Source organism: Cyprinodon variegatus, unplaced genomic scaffold, assembly GCF_000732505.1.
Source record: "Cyprinodon variegatus isolate N-32 unplaced genomic scaffold, C_variegatus-1.0 Scaffold164, whole genome shotgun sequence".
Taxonomy (NCBI): domain Eukaryota; kingdom Metazoa; phylum Chordata; class Actinopteri; order Cyprinodontiformes; family Cyprinodontidae; genus Cyprinodon; species Cyprinodon variegatus.
Genome location: NW_015150617.1, coordinates 841,609 through 860,337, shown reverse-complemented (window position 1 = coordinate 860,337; position 18,729 = coordinate 841,609). Strand labels below are relative to the sequence as shown.

The 18,729-nt window shown below is 40.5% G+C and overlaps 1 protein-coding gene across 3 annotated transcripts in view; it reads right to left on the bottom strand.

Annotated features, from left to right (window-relative positions):
* Window positions 1-18,729, bottom strand: part of LOC107086859 (tumor necrosis factor alpha-induced protein 2-like) — a 65,509-nt gene that overhangs the window by 19,906 nt on the left and 26,874 nt on the right. For 2 of the 3 annotated variants that reach the window (XM_015378085.1, XM_015378084.1), the window contains exons 2-3: window positions 13,038-13,544; window positions 10,314-10,543 (exon numbers count right to left, since the gene is read on the bottom strand). In XM_015378085.1, the coding sequence (XP_015233571.1) occupies window positions 10,314-10,543; window positions 13,038-13,507 (700 nt within the window). In that variant the 5' untranslated portion in view covers window positions 13,508-13,544. Of the gene's footprint in view, window positions 1-10,313; window positions 10,544-13,037; window positions 13,545-18,729 lie in introns of those variants that run through there. The other variant, XM_015378086.1, reaches the window with a different exon arrangement.

Genomic DNA, 18,729 nt, shown 5'->3' with positions numbered 1-18,729 from the left:
GAATATGACCGGACTTTTCCCTTTAGTTTAAATTTCAATTTACAAAATATATTCTTTGCTTTCAAAAATAATTTAACAAAATTCCCTTCAAACTCCTTCAATCAGCATGGAGTGCCACAGAGAAGTGTACTTAGACTCTTCCTGTAGTGAGTTACCATGCACGCCTGCACACCAGTTGTAGAAATCCAACAGTTACCGGACTCACCTCCAGCAAAGACAAATCTCCACATGAAGAAGATGTTCAGAAACATGCAGCAGTGGGACACCAACAACACTAAACAGAAGGATACTACTGATCATTGTGGGTATTGGAACCATTAGACGTCTGGAGACACAGACCAGTTTGATATACTTTGGAGGGACTGTCAAAGAGAACCTGCTGGGCCAACAACAGACCAGCGATCCTTCAAAGATGAGCAGGTTTAAAAGCTGGTCGGTTGGTTTCAGAACTAGAGCCTGGTTCTCTCCAGATAAAGTGGACTCTGACTTTTGTTAGTTGTTTTTTAATATTCAGAACACTTTCAAATTTGCTTCTGTCCTGTTAAGGTTTTTTACATTCTCAGGTTATTTTCCACTCAGAGCAGAACTTCTAATAATATGAGGCTTGTCCACTTTGGTCCCAGCAGGGACAGCTGCATTAAAATGTGTTTCCTGCATGTCCTTGTCCTCCTTTATACCAGTAGATTTTTTTGATGTGCACATCTTGAAGGTCCGGTTCTCTGTGTGTCACCAGAGGAAAACAGTTTGGAGACTTCCTGCCTGTTCTGAGCCCAGCGACAGGCTGGTTCCCCTGTCAGATCATCGGCCTGCTGCGGTCTTTAACAGGAAGCCATCCAGCAGCAGATATGTGGTCAGAAACCGCTCAGCAGCTCTTTAACACACCCCAATCAACTGACATCTTGTTGGAGAAATACTAGCTGGTTCTGACAGGCTTCCCTGGGAGCCTCTTATCGGGCCTCTGATGCTGCTGGGGGAAGATTAAGGAACAGCAGCCATGAAAGCGACAGCTTCCTGCTCTGAACTGCTGTTTCCAGAACTAAGAGCCAGAAAGGCTGGTTTTCCCTGGTTGCTTTGAAGGTTTATTTCTCTTATAAGTCAGCTGAACAGTTTCTGGCAGAAATCTGATCCCTGAAAAGTGGAGGTTTTGTTTAAGATTTCATCTCGTGCCTGAATCCTGCAGGAACACGTCGTTGGAAGCTGCAGAGCTGCAGCTCCCAGCAGGAAACATGAGCGTGGATTAATTAACTGCGCCGTCCAAGGTGAAATTCCACACAGGAGGAACGAGTTGGCCTTTCATCGGCCTACTGCTTCGTCCTTGTGGAACAGGACTCACAAAGACGACTTCTTACAACACAATTTAAAGTCCTTTAGAGGTCAGTGGCATGAAGATGAAAACTAAAAGAGGCGAAGATCTAAATCAACCTCTGCCTTCTACAGATGAAGTTCTAGCTGAACTGAGAAACGTTCAAAGACACATTTTCTTTTCTATTTTTTTAAATAAAACAATGTCTTCTGATCAGGATCCGAGATAACCTGATGTATTAAACTCTGCCTGAAGATCAGATGTTCTGCTGATGGTGAAACACAGATCAGGTTCTACAAACAAGTTTTATGACTGAAGCACAAAATGGCGTCAACTGGGTCAGACCAGAACCCCGTCCAACTGCTCATCATGAGGATCAAGCAAATCTGTGGATCTAAATGTCTGGAGCTTCTATAAAAGAGGCTCACTGAGTGAAGGTAATGGGACTGGATGGGTCCAAATGGGTCCAAGCAGATCCAGACAGGCCTGCAAGCAGCAAAACCCAAAAGCTAAGCGATCATTTATATTAGCGAAGCGCTGCAGCTGACCTGTGTCCTTCGCAAAGAAACTAGAACCTGTCAGAATAAAAATCCCAGAGAGACAAACACTGAGTTAACCTGAGGTCAGTGAATGCACCAGGCTGAGAGACACAACGTTATCACAAACTTTTCTAGCCCTTTATAGGGCAAATTAATTTTTTTATCCCTTGCATACCCCTTACTAATCCCATCCCTCAGTGAGGTCTAGAAACACAAGATCTATATCCAGCTATTCAGCAAAGATGCTGCTACATGGCTGCACATCTGATTTTGGCATTTGACCAATTAGATGAGCCTTTGAATGATATATTACCTACTGTAAATAAAGTTGGGAAAAAGTTTAGTCAAGAAAAAAGGTAAAAAGCTAATTGAAAAGTTAAGTTAAAAAGTGAATAAGCCTAGTTAACAATTGTATTAAGGTTTATAAAAAAAAAACAAAAAAATTAAGTGCCAGTATCAGCATTAATGCCTCTATGTTGGACCAAATAAAATTGTGTTTCTTTCACTCTCTGTGTTTTTCATGAGTTTCTTATTGAAGCACTTTTATTTTTCTTATTATATTCGGCAACTTTCTTGTTACTACATTGACATTAAGTTTTGCCATCAAAATATCCATATTTTTTTAAATGTTACAAATGTAATAAGGTCTTGTCCTGGATTCCAATAAAAATATTGGCTTGAAATTTGGATATTTAAAGTATTTCACTAAGATGAAGGGCTAGAATCCAAGCTCCATTCCCTTGAAGCCAATCAAGCAAATTCAAGCTTCTTTAAAGAAAGCTTAGCAAGCTAATAAAGAAGATCAGCTCTGTTCTTTGGGAATCCTTTAGAACCTCTGGAGAGGATTTCATACAGTGAAGAACATTATGGAGAACAGTGAGCATCCTCTTCATCAGATTGTTAAACACCAACAGGCCACAGAAGATCCTCCTGCCGACAGCTACCAACAGCTATAACTACTGCTTTAAAAATGATTAAGAAGAAACAATTTTTGCATGGGATCAAAACAGTATTTTTGAATTGAATGGAATCTTTCAGGCTGTGAAGCTGCAGAACTTTTCAAACCCAGCTTTGTGCCAACAGGAGAACAGCAAGGCATCAGCCAATCAAGGTCCACTCAGACTTTCTGCTGACAGAACCGAACCAGAACCGCCTCAGATCCAGTAAGGTTTCCTTTCTGTTTCAGATGAGAATCAGCAATTTTCCTCCTGACTTTTTTCCCTTCTGTCTCAGTTGAAGAACCTGATCTGATGTAGATTCATGGATCAGGATGCAGGAGTTAATCCTAAATCCTTTAATTGATATTTTTTAAAAGTAAATATATTGTTTAAAGTTTCATCTCTGCATAGCATTTTTCTTTTTTCGAATGTCTATTTACAGAACAAGTCGCTTGCTTGCTTCAGTGATGGAACAAACGTCCCTCTATAGCAGAGATGATTAAAAATCAGTGGGGTCTGAATAAAGAAAATCATCAACCACTAAAGGTCCGGATACATTTTTTATTATAATCCATTACTTTAAAGAGCATTTGACACTGAAATAAAATGACGTGTTTATGCACCCAAGTTAAACACTGACTTTTTAAATTAAAAATATATATATATAAAAAAAAGAACAGAAAATACAATATTTTTCCATTTTAATATCTGACGTGTTTTTTTGAAGTAGGGAACAACAATCATTCATTTTGGTATACAGACAATTTCCTAATTCACATATTTTATAAGACACCTGAACTGACCGTTTTGTTGTTATTTTTCTTTTTTTCATGTCTTAATGTTCGCAGTGGGCTGTATGCTGCCCTGCAAGGCTTTAAACCTGGGTTTGAATGGAGACTAAGCAATTCTAAAGCTCATATCAAGGAGCTCATTTTGAGCCTGGATCCATATTTATTGTTGATTCTGTTCATGGTGGAGAATCCTGCTTCACAGCAGCAGGTTGAGCCAAACAAACTCTAAATGTGCAGAGTCATCTTTGAGCACACCATTTCGATTTTCTTTCCTCAGTTCACCGCGGTTCTTCCAGTAGTCCACACTTTCTCTGCTCTCTTTTTTCTCATCGTCTCCTTCTTTCCCATCGCCAGCCTTCATCCTCTCTTGTTTTCATTTGATCATTTTGTGATATTTAGCATTAAATCCTTCTTCTCTCCAAGGACACCCACCACTTTCTCCAGCTAATCTTTGTGTCTCCAATTGATGAGGTGGTGTTTACAGGTGAGCTTATTATATGCCAAACCTGATGCATGTTGGGAAAACCCAGTAATTACAGAGGCGGGAGTGAGCCAGAGACATCAGAAATGTCCAGAACAGGGGGTCAAAAACATTTCAGGCTGTGACCCTGAATATAATCATCTAACAGGCTGCCAACCTCCTAAAAAGGCATATAATTACTTCAGTCTACATGTATCTATACATATTATATTGATTTAGAAATTATTACATTTTAGGTAACATTTTATTGTTTGATTAATAAATTGAATGTATTTTATCTAATTAGTTGTGCTTTTTGTAATTTAATGGCATAATTATATAATACTATTAAAGGGCATAGGACATAGAGTTCGAACCCCACTCCCGCAGACTGCCACTCTGGGTCTCTGAGCAAGACCCTTAACCCCACACTGCTCCCTGGGCGCCGCACAATGGCAGCCCACTGATCCCCAAGGGGATGGGTTGAATGCAGAGGTAAATTTCTTCAATGCGCGATTAATGAAGTTCAATTATATGTTTATTAATATAATAATCAAAATAGTAACATTGATATTTGGATATTGAATTAAATAAATAATTGTACATCTACTTATTTTGTGGTATAGTCACATATACGTACTTTATGAGGCATGTTGGCTCTTTATATATATATATATATATATATATATAAGGAGTCACACCACAATGATTGTGGAGAACATGTTGAGACCCCGAGTGTTCCTGACCTCCACTTTGGGAAAGCCTGGTCTAGAAAGCCTGGAAAATACAGAGAAATAATCCTCCAGTAAAGTTCTGACTTATTTTTCCTTCCACTGGGCTGAAGTTCAATCTGACATGTTCCTTCAGGAGTTGAACATCCTTAATCCCAGGAATCATCTACACTCTGATCCAGATGAGTTCCTAGAACTGGACCTGAAGGTGAAATTCTTCTCAGTAAAACGTCAAGTCAGTCATCGATCGATGGTGCAGCCTGATGTGTGTGGTGTTTCAACAGGATTAACAGGTCAGGGCTGTGTGTACCAGCATAACGCACATGCCATCAGCAGTAACCTGATCTGCTGATATGCTGCTTTAAGCATCATCTGAAAACAAAACCCCCAGCTGATCTCTCTCTGATTTCTCTGCACTTCAAAGTCAAACCAACGGTGAAACCACAGATTTCTTTAACATGGTGGCTGCCAAAGCCCCAGCAGAAGGCATGACATTAAAGTTCAGATGAAAGGGTTGGAATCAGTGACCTGAGAAACCCTTCTGCATCACCAGGACGGCGCCCACATCCTTATGGAGCCTTCGTCTCAAGATCCTTCTGACTCGATTTAGCCCAACAGGTGGTAAATGTTAACTTTTCTGCCATTAAGGCTTCTTATCCAAAATGTTCAGGTGTTGCAAATCTTTATCTGTTGTTTCCAGATGTAAGGAGCAAATCTTAAAGCCATCTTCAAACACAAATCTGTTTTAATCCCTTCCAAACACTCACTCAGTGCACAGGCCACAGGAAGTGATGTTGTATGTGTGGGTATCTGTAAGGCTGCGTGACCAAGTGATGAAGAACTTCAGATTTGTCATTTAAATGGTTTAAAGTAAAAAATTAAAGGAAAAGGCCCAATGCAGAAGTTAAGTTCCTCACAGGATGTCTTTAGAGGAAAGTTAATATGAAAAAATTGACCAGAAAAAGAAGGAAAGCTGATCGATGCATCACTGGCATCCCCCTCTATTTTCTCCAAATAGGCAGATATATGCTGTAACCCCTCCTCAGGAGGTCTGTGGGTGAAACTTAATGTTGGACAAGCGACTGGGCCATCCTGCAGGCTGATAAATATGATTCCAGGAGGTTTCGGACCAGATCTGCAACTCTAAGAGGAAGACTGTGAGTTACACAGTAAATCTTGTACCTTAGTCCTTATTAGGGATGAAAAACACTGTGGGTTCTGCTTTCTTCAGTGGCCTGGGACAGTTAAAGCACCATATGGAGATTCAACGGCTTCATCCATACTGATCTAAAACCTATGAGTAGAGTTGATGAGTGTGCTAATTTTCTCCTTAAACATCAATCAAAAGGTAATTGATACTAGGCACCAGGTAACGCCATGTTAAACATCCAAACGTATCAAATGGAGTAAACCAGCGATGTGGCTGCTATCAGGAGCTCAATGAGTTCCTTTCTTTGAACTTTTGGTCTAATTTGTTGCAGCTGGAGTTTTCATGATAACCTGGTAATAAGTACGAGCATCGTTTGATCCAAAGCATTTGGAAAGATCACAAAGCAGCAAATAGATGAGATGTGGTCCCTGAGGAACTCCTGGGATTTCTAATTACACTGAACATTTTAACTTCAGAGGAATTTCATACGTTTTTTCTTTCTGTTATTTGAAGACGGCAACAGAAATAGATTTGCTGGAGTAGAAACATGTAGAATAGGAGGTGTAGCTTGTTTGACTGAGGACAAGGTACGATGAAGTCCTCATATATTCATACTCTGGAAGATTCCCATTTAAAGAATGTTTATTGTAATCTGTTTGGTTTTAATAAATGTAAATAAAATAGTTTCACACGGACGTTGCATGCTAGGGGGCGCTAGCTTCATCCAGCTAAATCAGGAATAAGTAACGTTAAATCTTTTCAGTTTGAGCAGGAGGGCGTTGAGTTATGTGAGAACATAGAGGAGTAGAAAATGAGGTGGACCCAGCTGATGGAGAGCTATGCTACAAAGAGTAGAAGTTTGTAACTGAGGGTGTTTACAGTTAGCATTAGCACCAAAACAATTTCTCAGATGTATTAGAATGATGTGTTACAACTGTAGAGGCAAGGATGCATTTTTGTCATGTCTCTAAGGGTAGAATGCATGTGTTAAAGGTATGTATGGGCATGTGTGGGTGGAGTTATAAGTGGGTGTTGGCATGTGTCTGGAGCTGAATGATTGTCTAATGAATATCACCTGGATCTGCTCTGGGGCTGTTTGTTTGTTTGATTCAGAGAGAGGCTAAGGCAGGGTGCCAATATTTCTGTTGACCGCAACTTTAAAGCAAAATAAGTCTGCAAATCTACCTGTTGTACAATGCTTCACAATAAAAGGGTACAATAAACATCGCTAACTGCAGTAAAGCTTTATGTTTCCTCTTTGGATTCAGTGCGTCAAACAGATCCCTGCTCTCCTCTCAGTGACTAATTTTTGGATGATAGTCGCCTACAACAACAACTTAAAGATGCTTCAGTGATATTTAAACAGTTTTAATTGTCTTCCAATTTTATTTTCATTTAATGTAAGCTTCTGCCAATGGTGTTAGCTCTAGCTACTATGGTAAACAGATCACAAGCCAATCACATTTGTTTGGAATTTTGAATGGCTACTACCATAGAATGGCTCATTAAATCATCGGGGCAACAACAAAGTGAGATATTGTCACTTTACTTCAGTCAAATGCAATACAACAAAATATACATCTGGTTAGCCTTCCTATGTTTGATCAGCCCGGACCAGAATGACCCAACCAAGCATACTTGTGTAAAAATGGTGACCTCTATTGGTGAAAAATATGACAAAGGATATAGTGTTTATGTATAACAAATGGCAAATTTAATAACAAAATTACAACATATTTAGGCCAGTAATTTTATAAACTCGTAAATGCATTTAAAATACCAGAAACATGCAAAATAATGAGTAATTCTTAACTTGTATTTAGGACAAGGAAGTGGGGTTGACCGTTGGAAACATTTTGCTAAAATTTCTGTTTTCCTTCTCAAAGGATTTTATTCTGCCCCCTAAATAACCTTCCTGAGTTCAAACAAAAAACCTCAGCCTCAGGACTGAGACAGCGGTCAGCAGGTGAAGGCCCTTAGAGCAATGACTCTTTGAGTTAAAGTAAATGTTGGCAGTCATGTCATTGTAGAGTTTATAATGCTCAAACATTGATAAAACCGCCTTTATTTCACTTTGACAACTTCTGCCAGAAACTTTCACCTTTTCCGACCTTTCAAGGCTGGACAAATGACTGAGACGATATCTGATTAATCATTAATGGGAACAAACCCTGCAGGTCATAAAACAGCAGAGAGACTGTTTTAAAGTGTAAACAAGGGTGTGAAGGAACCAAACCCTCATTACAAAACGGCAGAATAAACAGGGTGGGAATAAACAAAAGGAAGTTTCCACGACCCGCCACATATTTATGATATCACACACTTCCTAGTCAGATTCCAGGGTCTAAGTAGAGAACTCCAGGTTGTCACTGTAGCCCAGTCACCTTCACCGCCTGCGTCCGCCGGCCTGTCCACTGCTGATTGTTGGCGTCTCGTCTAAGAAGAACTGATAAGATCAACTGGATGATGTGAAAACAAACTGGGCGGTAGAACTGCCTCTACAGGAGGAAAACACCTGGAGAGCAAATGTCTCCGGATCTGATACGGAGAGCTGGAGGCAGAAATGACTTTGAATTGTTTTCTCCTTGGAAAGACAGAACAAGTAGCAGAACTTGAACTTTCACTGGACTTCCTTTCCTCAGAATGTAGTTAAAAACAGTCAAGATAAACCATTTCCCCAAGCCTAAAATAGCTAATGGAGTCGCATGTTACTGGAGTTCAAAGCTTGGCTCTTAATCATACAAGGAACTCCCAAGAGAAATCAGACCGCACTGTAGATCTACATAAAAGGGAAATTATGGCCATACAAAGAGCTACACTTTCACACGTGTCAAAGGCTAAGCTTGGCACATAGGATTATATCCAGTCTACTAAAGCCAGGCATACACCGTACGATTTTTTTCAATTGTTGCATGCAGCTACAGCTCACACTGTACGATCAAACCGCAGGGTTTAAAAGTTCACAGCTCACAATGTATTTTCTTGACTGTGCGGCCCGATGCGATCTACCTGCTTAAACTGTAAGTCTAAAAACCATGTCGGACTGAGCTCCGCTGTGAAATGGAGCTACTCGGACTCGTCTATCCGGAAGCCAAAAGATGGCCAAGCTCCATCTTATATCAGAGATCTGATTGTTCCTTATGTTCCTAACAGAGCACTTTGCTCTCAATCTGCAGGTTTACTAGTGGTTCCTAGAATTTCTAAAAGTAGAATGGGAGGCAGATCTTTTAGTTATCAGGCTCCTCTCCTGTGGAACCAACTACCAGTTTTAGTCTGTGAGGCAGACACCCTGTCTACTTTTAAGGTTAGGCTTAAAACTTTCCTTTTTGATAAAGCTTATAGTTAGAGTGGCTCAGGTTATCCTGAGCTATCTCTATAGTTATGCTGCTATAGGCTTAGACTTCTGGAGGACATAGGGACCCCTATTTCATCATTCTGCTTCATTCTATCTCTATTCTTCCAATCTGTAGAATCTGTTAGTTCAATCTCTAACGTTCTGCTCTCTCTGCTTTTTCTCATAGTAGCTTCACCTCGTCTGTTCCTGTTTGGCTGTGAAAGCATCCTGGAGAGAAATATCAGCCGGGCTGCTGCCATCAACACCTTTGTTTATAGATGCTGAAGATCGGCCTGTTTTCCAGTGTAGTCCTGTTTCTCTGACTGTGACTGGCTGGATGTGCTCTCTTTATCCTCCGACATGGCAGCTGGCTCGGAGCTCGTCTGCCTGGCTGTGTGTTTCCTGGATGGGGCCGCCTTTACAGTTGCCTTTTGTATCTCTGCTTCTGTCTCCTTGAACCCCAGTCGGCCTCAGCAGATGGCCGCTCACACTGAGCCTTGTTCTGCTCGACGTATCTTCCTAATATAAGGGAGTTTTTTCTCTCTACTGTCACTACAAGCATGCTTAGTGTGAGGGATTGTATTTAAGTCAAAGCAATCAAATGGTTTTCTTTAGATAGAAAACTTTGAATCTATTTGACTGTTTGAACTGTAAAGTGCCTTGAGATGACTTGTGTTGTGAATTGGCGCTATAGAAATAAACTGAATTTAATTGAATTGTAAAAATTTTTTGTGAAAAGAAAGTTATTGGTCACAGCTAGAGGGTAATGTTTCTGGGCCACATCCCCTAGTCTGGGCAAGGGACAACTGTTCTGGTTGCCCACCCGCCTGACCCCACCCCTCGGCAGGTATGCACAGAAATCAAGCCACCTACTAGTCTCTATGTCCCCACATTAGAGTCCATTTGAATTCTGATCCTTGTCCAGGTTTCTACAATTAAACACCATAGTGATTTCCATATGAAAAACTGTTTAATAAAATACAAACAAGAGCCAAGCAGTCCTAACCTAACTATTGGATCTATGGGGCATTTCGCCTCCTCTTGTTATCTCCTCGTGGTTCTCCTACCTGACAGAGGCTCTCTGGGTTTGACCTCTTCCACAACCTCCTCCTGGACCTGCTGGTCCTCTGTGCCCTGCGACATGCGGTCGGTTATGGATTCTTTTTTCCCCTTTCCGAGGCCCACCATCTTCATGAAGGTCAGGCGCCGGCTGACAGTGTCGCAGTCACTTTCTGCGCAGCTGAGCTCACCGTTGGTGAGGGACTCCTTGCGGGAGTCACGATATTTTCCTGCAAATCTAAAAGAAATGGCAGTGAGTCAACTTATCACCATTAAATCTTTATTGTTTTTGTTCTGGAACCACTTTTTACATCTGCAAACTCAAATGGTTCATCAAAAGCTTCATGAAACCTGCTGTCTGTCTTTACCAGGTTTTCTGACTGTTGTTGGATAAAGAAAGTCTTCTACTTGGATATGAAGGTACAAAAGGCTCTTTACATAACGCACTTAGCCCTTCATGTTCACGCTTCCATTCTTAAGGTCCTTAGGAACCCATTCAACTGTTAGCCCTTCAACCACTAAGAAATGTTACTTTCCTGAATGTTTGAGCATCTTTATCTTTCTATGTGTAGCTTTCTATGTTGATAGTCTTTCAAGATTAAAGACTTCCACAATGCTTTCATAAATACCCATCACTAAATATGATATCGTAATTAGCTCCATTGTTTCAGATAATAGGCATAAATACACTGCTCAAAAAAATTAAAGGAACACTTTGAAAACACATCAGATCTCAATGGGGCAAAAGATCATGCTGTTTATTTATACTGATATGGACTGGGTGATGTCTTAGGAACAAAAGGATGCCACATCATTTGATGGAAATGAAAATTATCAACCTACAGGGGGATGAATTCAAAGACACCCCAAATATTACAGTGAAGGAATTATGTGGCAGGCTAGTCCATTTTGCTGAAATTTCATTGCAGCAACTCAAAATGGTATTCAGTAATTTACATGGCCCCCATGAGCGTGTATGCATGCCTGTCAACGTCAGGGCATGCTCCTAATGAGACGACGGATGACGTCCTGGGGTATCTCCCCCCAGATCTGTACCAGGGCATCCCTGAGCTCCTGGACAGTCTGAGGTGCAAACTGGCGGCGTTGGATGGATCGAAACATAATGTCCCAGAGGTGTTCTATTGGATTTAGGTCAGGCGAGCGTGGGGGCCAATCGATGGTTTCAAGTCCTTCATCCTCCCGGAACTGCCTGCATACTCTCGCCACATGAGGCCGGGCATTGTCGTGCACCAGGAGGAACCCAGGACCCCCTGCACCAGCATAGGGTCTGACAATGGGTGCAAGGATTTCATCCCGATACCTAATGGCAGTCAGGGTGCCGTTCTCTAGCCTGTATAGGTCTGTGCGTCCCTCCATATATATGCCTCCCCAGACCATCACTGACCCACCACCAAACCGATCATACTCGACGATGTTACAGGCAGCATAACGTTCTCCACGGCTTCTCCAGACCCTTTCACGTGCTCAGGGTGAACCTGCTCTCATCTGTGAAAAGCACAGCGCGCCAGTGGCGGACTTGCCAATTCTGGTGTTCTGTGGCGAATGCCAATCGACCTCCACAGGGCCCACTAGAGGACGTCGGGCCCTCAGGAAGTCTGTTTCTGATTGTTTGGTCAGAGACATTCACACTAGTGACCTGTAGGGCTCTTGGCAGTGCTCCTCCTGCTTCTCCTTCCACAAAGGAGCAGATATCGGTCCTGCTGATGAGTTGTAGACCTTCTACAGCCCTGTCCAGCTTTCCTGGAGTAACTGCCTGTCTCCTGGAATCTCCTCCATGCTCCTCCATGGGTCCAGGTAGAGCCTCATGCTAACAGTAGTGACAGTGACCCTAGCCAAATGCAAAACTGGTGAAAAAGAGTCAGAAAAGATGAGGAGGGGAAAAAATGTCAGTGGCCTCCACCTGTAAAACTATTCCTGTTTTGATGGTCGTCTCGTTGTTGCCCCTCTAGTGCACCTGTTGTTAATTTCATTAACACCAAAGCAGCTGAAACTGATTAACAACCCCCTCTGCTACTTACCTGACCAAATCAATATCCTAGAAGTTTAATAAACTGGATGCTGTAATTTGATTACAAAGTGTTCCTGTAATTCTTTTGAGTAGTGTATGTTTAACATTAATTTTCCAAGCATGTCGTATGGCTCTTTTACCACCGGTATATGCTCTACCTAACTCTACTTGGTATCAAGTTGTTTTACACAGTACAACTTTAAACGGTCTTTAAAGCAATATTATTTGAAAAGTAGCCTTACTTGATCTGTATGTGGCAATCTACCAGCTAGCTCACCCTGCATTTTTGCATCAGTTTCCAAACACATCAAAGTCTACTCCTTGTCACTTGAACACAGTGTTGATTTAGATGATATAACTGTCCGTAAAGCTCAGAATAGACTTGCTGCTATGAATTTTCAACAATGGCTGGTTTGATTCTCGTTATATAGTTAAATTTATGACTCAGCAAGTGAGGCTACCTCGTAGCAAATCCATGACCACAGGTCTATTGCTTTAATTTTTCGCTCCAGTCGAGTTTCAGTACCTGATGGAAAACCCCAAAGAGTTGAGAGGAGCTAAGTAGCTACCAGTGGAAAAGGTGTAATAAGAATGTTAGCCATTTGTCTGTCAGTTTTATAACTTATTGCGTTATATCTGCAGAAAGGTTAATAATTTCTTAGAACTCATTTATGTGTGAAATGTTCCAGTTAGCTGAGTCTACCTGAGCAGACTGCCCTCAGAGCTTCTCCTGCCTCTCTTCTTCTTCAGTGAGGGCGAAGGCGTTCCTTGAAGTGACTCCTGTGGGGAGGGTGTCTCACCCCCCTTGCTCTTCCCACCTGACATTCTCAAGTTCTTCCTAAGCTTGTCAAGACCCTTCAGTGGCGATTTAAACTTAAAAGACCCCTTCACCGACCCTCCTCTGCTATTTCCTTTTCTACCCTCATTGGCCTCGTTCTCGTCCTCCTCGTCCTCAAATGGGTTGCGGTCTCTCGGCACATCGCCGTCCAACAGCGAGCTTCCGGGTGACCAGTTATTTCCATGGCCGCCGTTCCCATGGATATTGTCATCCTCATGTTCGAAGGGGTTGTGGTGGGGTGTGATGTTGAGACTCATCCTGCGGATGAACAGGGCGTTGTCTAGAGTTGGTCCACCGCCTTTCAGGCGCACAGGGAGGTTCTTAAGGATAGGCATGATGGAGCTGGGGGAGGGGGAAAGGGGATGGAAAAACCTGAGGGAGAAAGAGGAGAGATCAATCAATGAATTAATCAATCATGAAAAAAGCATTGTCTATAAAGTCAAGATAGAAATGAAAATATTGTCTCTACAAAAAACCCTAGTGAATTAAAATCATGCAAGAAAAGCAGTAAATAGACTGAACAAAGTCCTTTAACTTTCACCAGATGTGAACCAGAGTAGATTTACCAGGACTTTTTGAGACTGACTTCAATCATGTAGACTGTATGTTTATTTGTTAGGGTCTATTAGGGTTGATAAACAGTTCCATGACATAAGTTCCAGATGGGAAAATTGGTACCTTCTTTCTGTTCATTGTTATATAAGAATAGGTTGCAGATATATAATTATATAGCCTATAATTAAATCTGTCCAGAAATACATGAATTCTCTAATCCTTGAATCTTGGATTTGGCTTCTTTATCCAGTGGGAGGGGCAAAATCTCCTACTAATCTGACCCGACAGGGGAAGCTCATTTCATCGGCTTGTATAAGGGATCATATTCTTTAACACCAAAGACTGTAACTACATCCTTTTTTTTGCAGCTCCTATATATTCTGACAATACTCGGGAACAGGTTCCCAGAATACATGAACTTTAAAAAACAGAACTAATCTAATGTAGGTAATCTGTAAGAAGTTTTTTCTTTTTTATCTAAACTTAGCATTCTAAGCCTCAAATAATATGGAAGATAAGACTAAAAAATGTGGTTTGACAAAATCATGGCAATACATTTATCTCCTTCTCAGAGGATGCCCAGTCCTTGTCTGCTTCTGAGTTTTTTCCTCCATATTTAAAAGTCCTTTGTTGTGTCATGAAGTGGTTACTGGTACTCTGACGAAGAAACTAAGAAGATCTAGAGACAGAGGTTTTAAAAATGTTGTCTGACTCAAACAACTGTATTCTCAGGTCTTCTGCACAATGGAGAATAATTTTAAATGCCAATATTTTCCAAAAAAAAATCAGACACTGTAGAGGCTTTTGAATTAGATACCAGGAGGTGTTGCCTCCCTGACACACACCCTTAATGGGTCCCAAAAGTGTTAATTTTATTATGAAACTTTCCTCACACTCAGAGCTGTGAGTCCAGCAGGTAAATGTTTGATCCGGGCCTAAAAGTTAACGCCTGACTTTAGACTCGCAGACTAAAGTTTGGTACTTTAGTTTCCAGCTCACAATTTTTTTTAAACAACTCTGTCATTTGAATTTCCTATCTGGACTTTTACCCTATGTAGAAAAAACAAACAAACAAACCAGATGGAAGCCTCTTTGGAACATTTCGAAGATCTCTAGAATTCACACTCTAAAAAATGTCCTCCAGTTTAGGCTTCTATTAGCACCGACCTTGATGACGTTTAGGTCAAACCAACTAAAAAACCTGAAGACATGTCATTTAATGCCATGTAGGTCATAAAGTACACCCAGTTATAAACCAACATGTTCTCACAACCGGAACACCAGTAGGACAAAGAATCATAAAGTCTTCAAACATTAACAGACACTGAGCAGCTTGAGAGCTTTCATCGCACAAAGATCATCTTAGTGACGGCAATAATATTCCTAGGAAACACATTAATGATTAAACTTTCCATCAGTTGAGTTGTTTCACTGATCTAAATGGTTTTTGTTCAGCTGAACATGGATTATGACAGTTTTACCAGACAAACACAGATAAGACTTTTATACCGTCATTCAGAGATGGGGTTTGGTGGGCGTAGTCTTATCTTTAGCCATGAAATTTCAGGTGGGAACCTGGGAGACTTCAAGCCTGATCAAAGCCGACCACATATTAGTCAGCTACTTATCAGACCCACCCTAAAATCTGCAGACTGGTTGGATGGCTTTTCTCTGACAGATTTACTGTTCCAATGGGACCGGAGTCTGCAGTACCAACATAAACTGACCTAATGGTTCAGTGCAGTTGATTTCATACCTATATTTTAAGTGTTACTGGACTGACAAAAAAAAAAAAAAAAACAGAAGAAAAAAACAGACAATGTTTTCCAAATATCAAAAAAAAAAAAAAAAAACAGAAGAAAAAAACAGACAATGTTTTCCAAATATCAAACCAAATGACTTTTTAGGCAAACTGCTTTGGTTTGGAAGAAAAACAGCTTAAGTCTAAGGGTTGAACGTCTTTAGTGACCTGGCACTGTAAAACCAGGAAAGTTGTCTTGTCCAGCGCAGTGAAAAGACCAATAGAAAGGCCTTTCACCAATATAAAAGCTGTAGTCTTTATAGTGAAATAATCCTGCACCAACGCCTCGACTAACCTTTGGAAACACAAGAAACTAAAGGTCAAATTTAAAACCACGTGGCTTGTCTTTTGGCAAAGTTAGATCATGTTCAATTCAACGTCACAATGTGAGATTTTTACAATAGATATCAGACGCTATCACACAATCATCTCATATCTTTGATTGATTGATTGCTTGATTGATTGATTGATTGCTTGATTGATTGATTGATTGATTGATTGATTGCTTGATTGATTGATTGATTGATTGATTGATTGATTGATTGATTGATTGATTGATTGGTAGATTGAAGTTATTGATCTCAAAGTGGAGAAATAGAATACATAGAAAGTTCAGGGTATGCCAGCGTTTTAGGTGACTTTCGGACGTCAGGCATACGCTGGCTAATTCGTCAAGGTGTGACAGGGGCTGAGGCTGAAAAAGTTATATTCAGAAGCAACTAGGTCCAAATTTATTGACTACTGTGCCTCAGATGGTTGTTGGTACCAAGCTTGGTTCTGCTGGAGGTTTCTTCCTGCTACATAAAGGGAGTTTTTTTTTTTTTCCTATCTACTGTCATTTATGCTCCTTCAGGAGAAGTTAAGTCAATTCCTTAATGCAATATTCTGTTTTGTTTTTTGTTTTTTTTAGACAGAAGACTGAATAAAAACAGAACTGTTTGCCTGTATGGTTGGATTCAATTAGTTTTTTTTTGGAAAGTTAAGACAAAATATGCTGTAAACAAGAGCTATGTCATGAAATACCAGAGTCTAAGTAGGAAAAGTTAAATAAAGTAAAGTGAGTTGACCCACCATAAACCAAGCTAAGCAATGACAGGATTAACTGAGGTAAACTTAGTGTAAATAACTGTAAGGATTAGATTGGTAATAAGCAATATTTAATAGTTTGGTTAAATAGTTGAATTTACAACCAACACAACATTTTTCAGGGTATGTCAAACAGATGGGAAAAGAAATTAGTTGTCTAGATGTTTCTGATTGATTGGACTGAAAAAATAAGAATAAAGTGAGTATTTTAGTTTGCTGCCAAACACCTGAACTTCACTGCAGATATAAACCCTATTTTTTTCCGTTCATTAATAATTTGGACACAAATCTGAAGATTATCAAGCAGAACCAACAGGCTCACTTAAAGGTCTGAAGAAGGGCTGAAAGTAAGGCTCAGCTTGGACCTTAATGAAGGAAAGTTGGTGGGTAAACATCACTGTGGAGGTGGACTGGGAGCGGATGTTGTTCATGTTGCTGGTTTCCAGTCTCACCAGCTCAGGACACACTGCTGCTGCCAGAAATAGACACACACACACACATACACAGAGCTTCTGTCGGACTTGTAAAGGAAAGTGCCTCTCACACACACACTCAAACACTGCTGCAGGGTGAAGCTGGAAGTGATTCAGTGGCGTACGCTTCCATAAATACCCAGCAGCCCCGGCGGCGCTCACACACAGCCTGTTTTCTTCCAGAGGGTCGCAGGGCATCGCGGAAGCTGCCGGACACAAACAATGGGAGCGGAAAGGACAGCGATAGTGTGACGGACAGAGGCGAGGACTCCTGGGTCTCATGCTGCTTGCCACTGGGTGTGGTCCAGGGGCCGGGCTGGCAGAGGTCTGAGGGGCCCCTGGGTACGGACTGGATGGTGGATTCATCCTTCTGCGGGTGGTGGCCTCTTTATATCTATTTGCTCTCTGATCGTTTGTGTTTCTCTTCTAATTTCTAACATTTTAGGATTTTTCTGTGCTTCCTGTCTCTGCTTCTTTTTTCCTAAACTGCCGTTTTCCATCTTCAGGTGAAAAACTGATCAACCATTCAAACGACAAACAGACCCATATAGAAAACACAAAGACAGAAGAGGCAGTCAGGGGGTCTACACACAGGCCAGTTAAGAGTTTCATTGGCGAACAGACTCATGTAGCATCATGTATTTCACCACAAGAACCAGAATCACTGTCGTTTCCTCTTTTCATCTGATAATAAAACAGAAGAACAACATATTTTCTGCACAGTATGAGTAAAAGTTAATAAGTAAACTGTTATAACAAAGAATTGCTTTCGATAGGAGACAATCAGCTCATTAAAAGCTTGATCAAATCTCCAGAGGTTTTGTTTGTTTCTTTTCCTTATGATCTGCTTAATCAAAGACAAACCATTAAAAAGACATGGAATCAGCCTCAGACTAATAGAAACGGATTGTTTTCTCATATTTCTTCTAAAACCACAGAGATTAGGGAGGTCAGTTCATCAGAAGAAGCTGCAGTCAGAAGGTTGGGGAAATAGAGATATCCCACGTACTTAATAATCGTGCTAGACTCCCTTAAATATTTTCAGCTTTTTGATATGTCTTTATCTCCTGCTGGTACTGATCCTTAAACAACAGGTTTGGATTCTCAGGAAGGTCAAAGTGATTGCATAGCAGTTTGGAACAACTCACAAAGTGCTTTGCAAACTAAATTGCCACTAAGATAAATAAAATGTATGACAATATTGCAATAAAGATATAAAAAAGAATTGAAAGATGATACAGTAAAATAATAAAAACTGATAAAAAAAACTTTGGCGAATCATGAGCTAGAAGCTAACCAATAAAAATACAGCACAGCTTTAAAATGTTTTTGGTTTATTCAAAGATCTAATATTAAGAGGCAGTCTATTTTAAACATTTTTAAAGACCTTTACTGGAGGATATGTCTCCATCTTTGCTGGACTAGACTTCAAAAGTCATCCAACGATACAACAACAATACAAGCTTATAATAAGAGGATAAATGACCCAGAGGAATGTCAATAAAGATATTGACTTTCTTAACCAAGAGGTTAAGAAAGTCTATAATAAAATAAATAATAAATCTGGACAAAAAATAAATAAAATGTTATACCTTGTAAAAACTGACTTTATAGGAAACATATAAAGTGTAAAGAATAATGG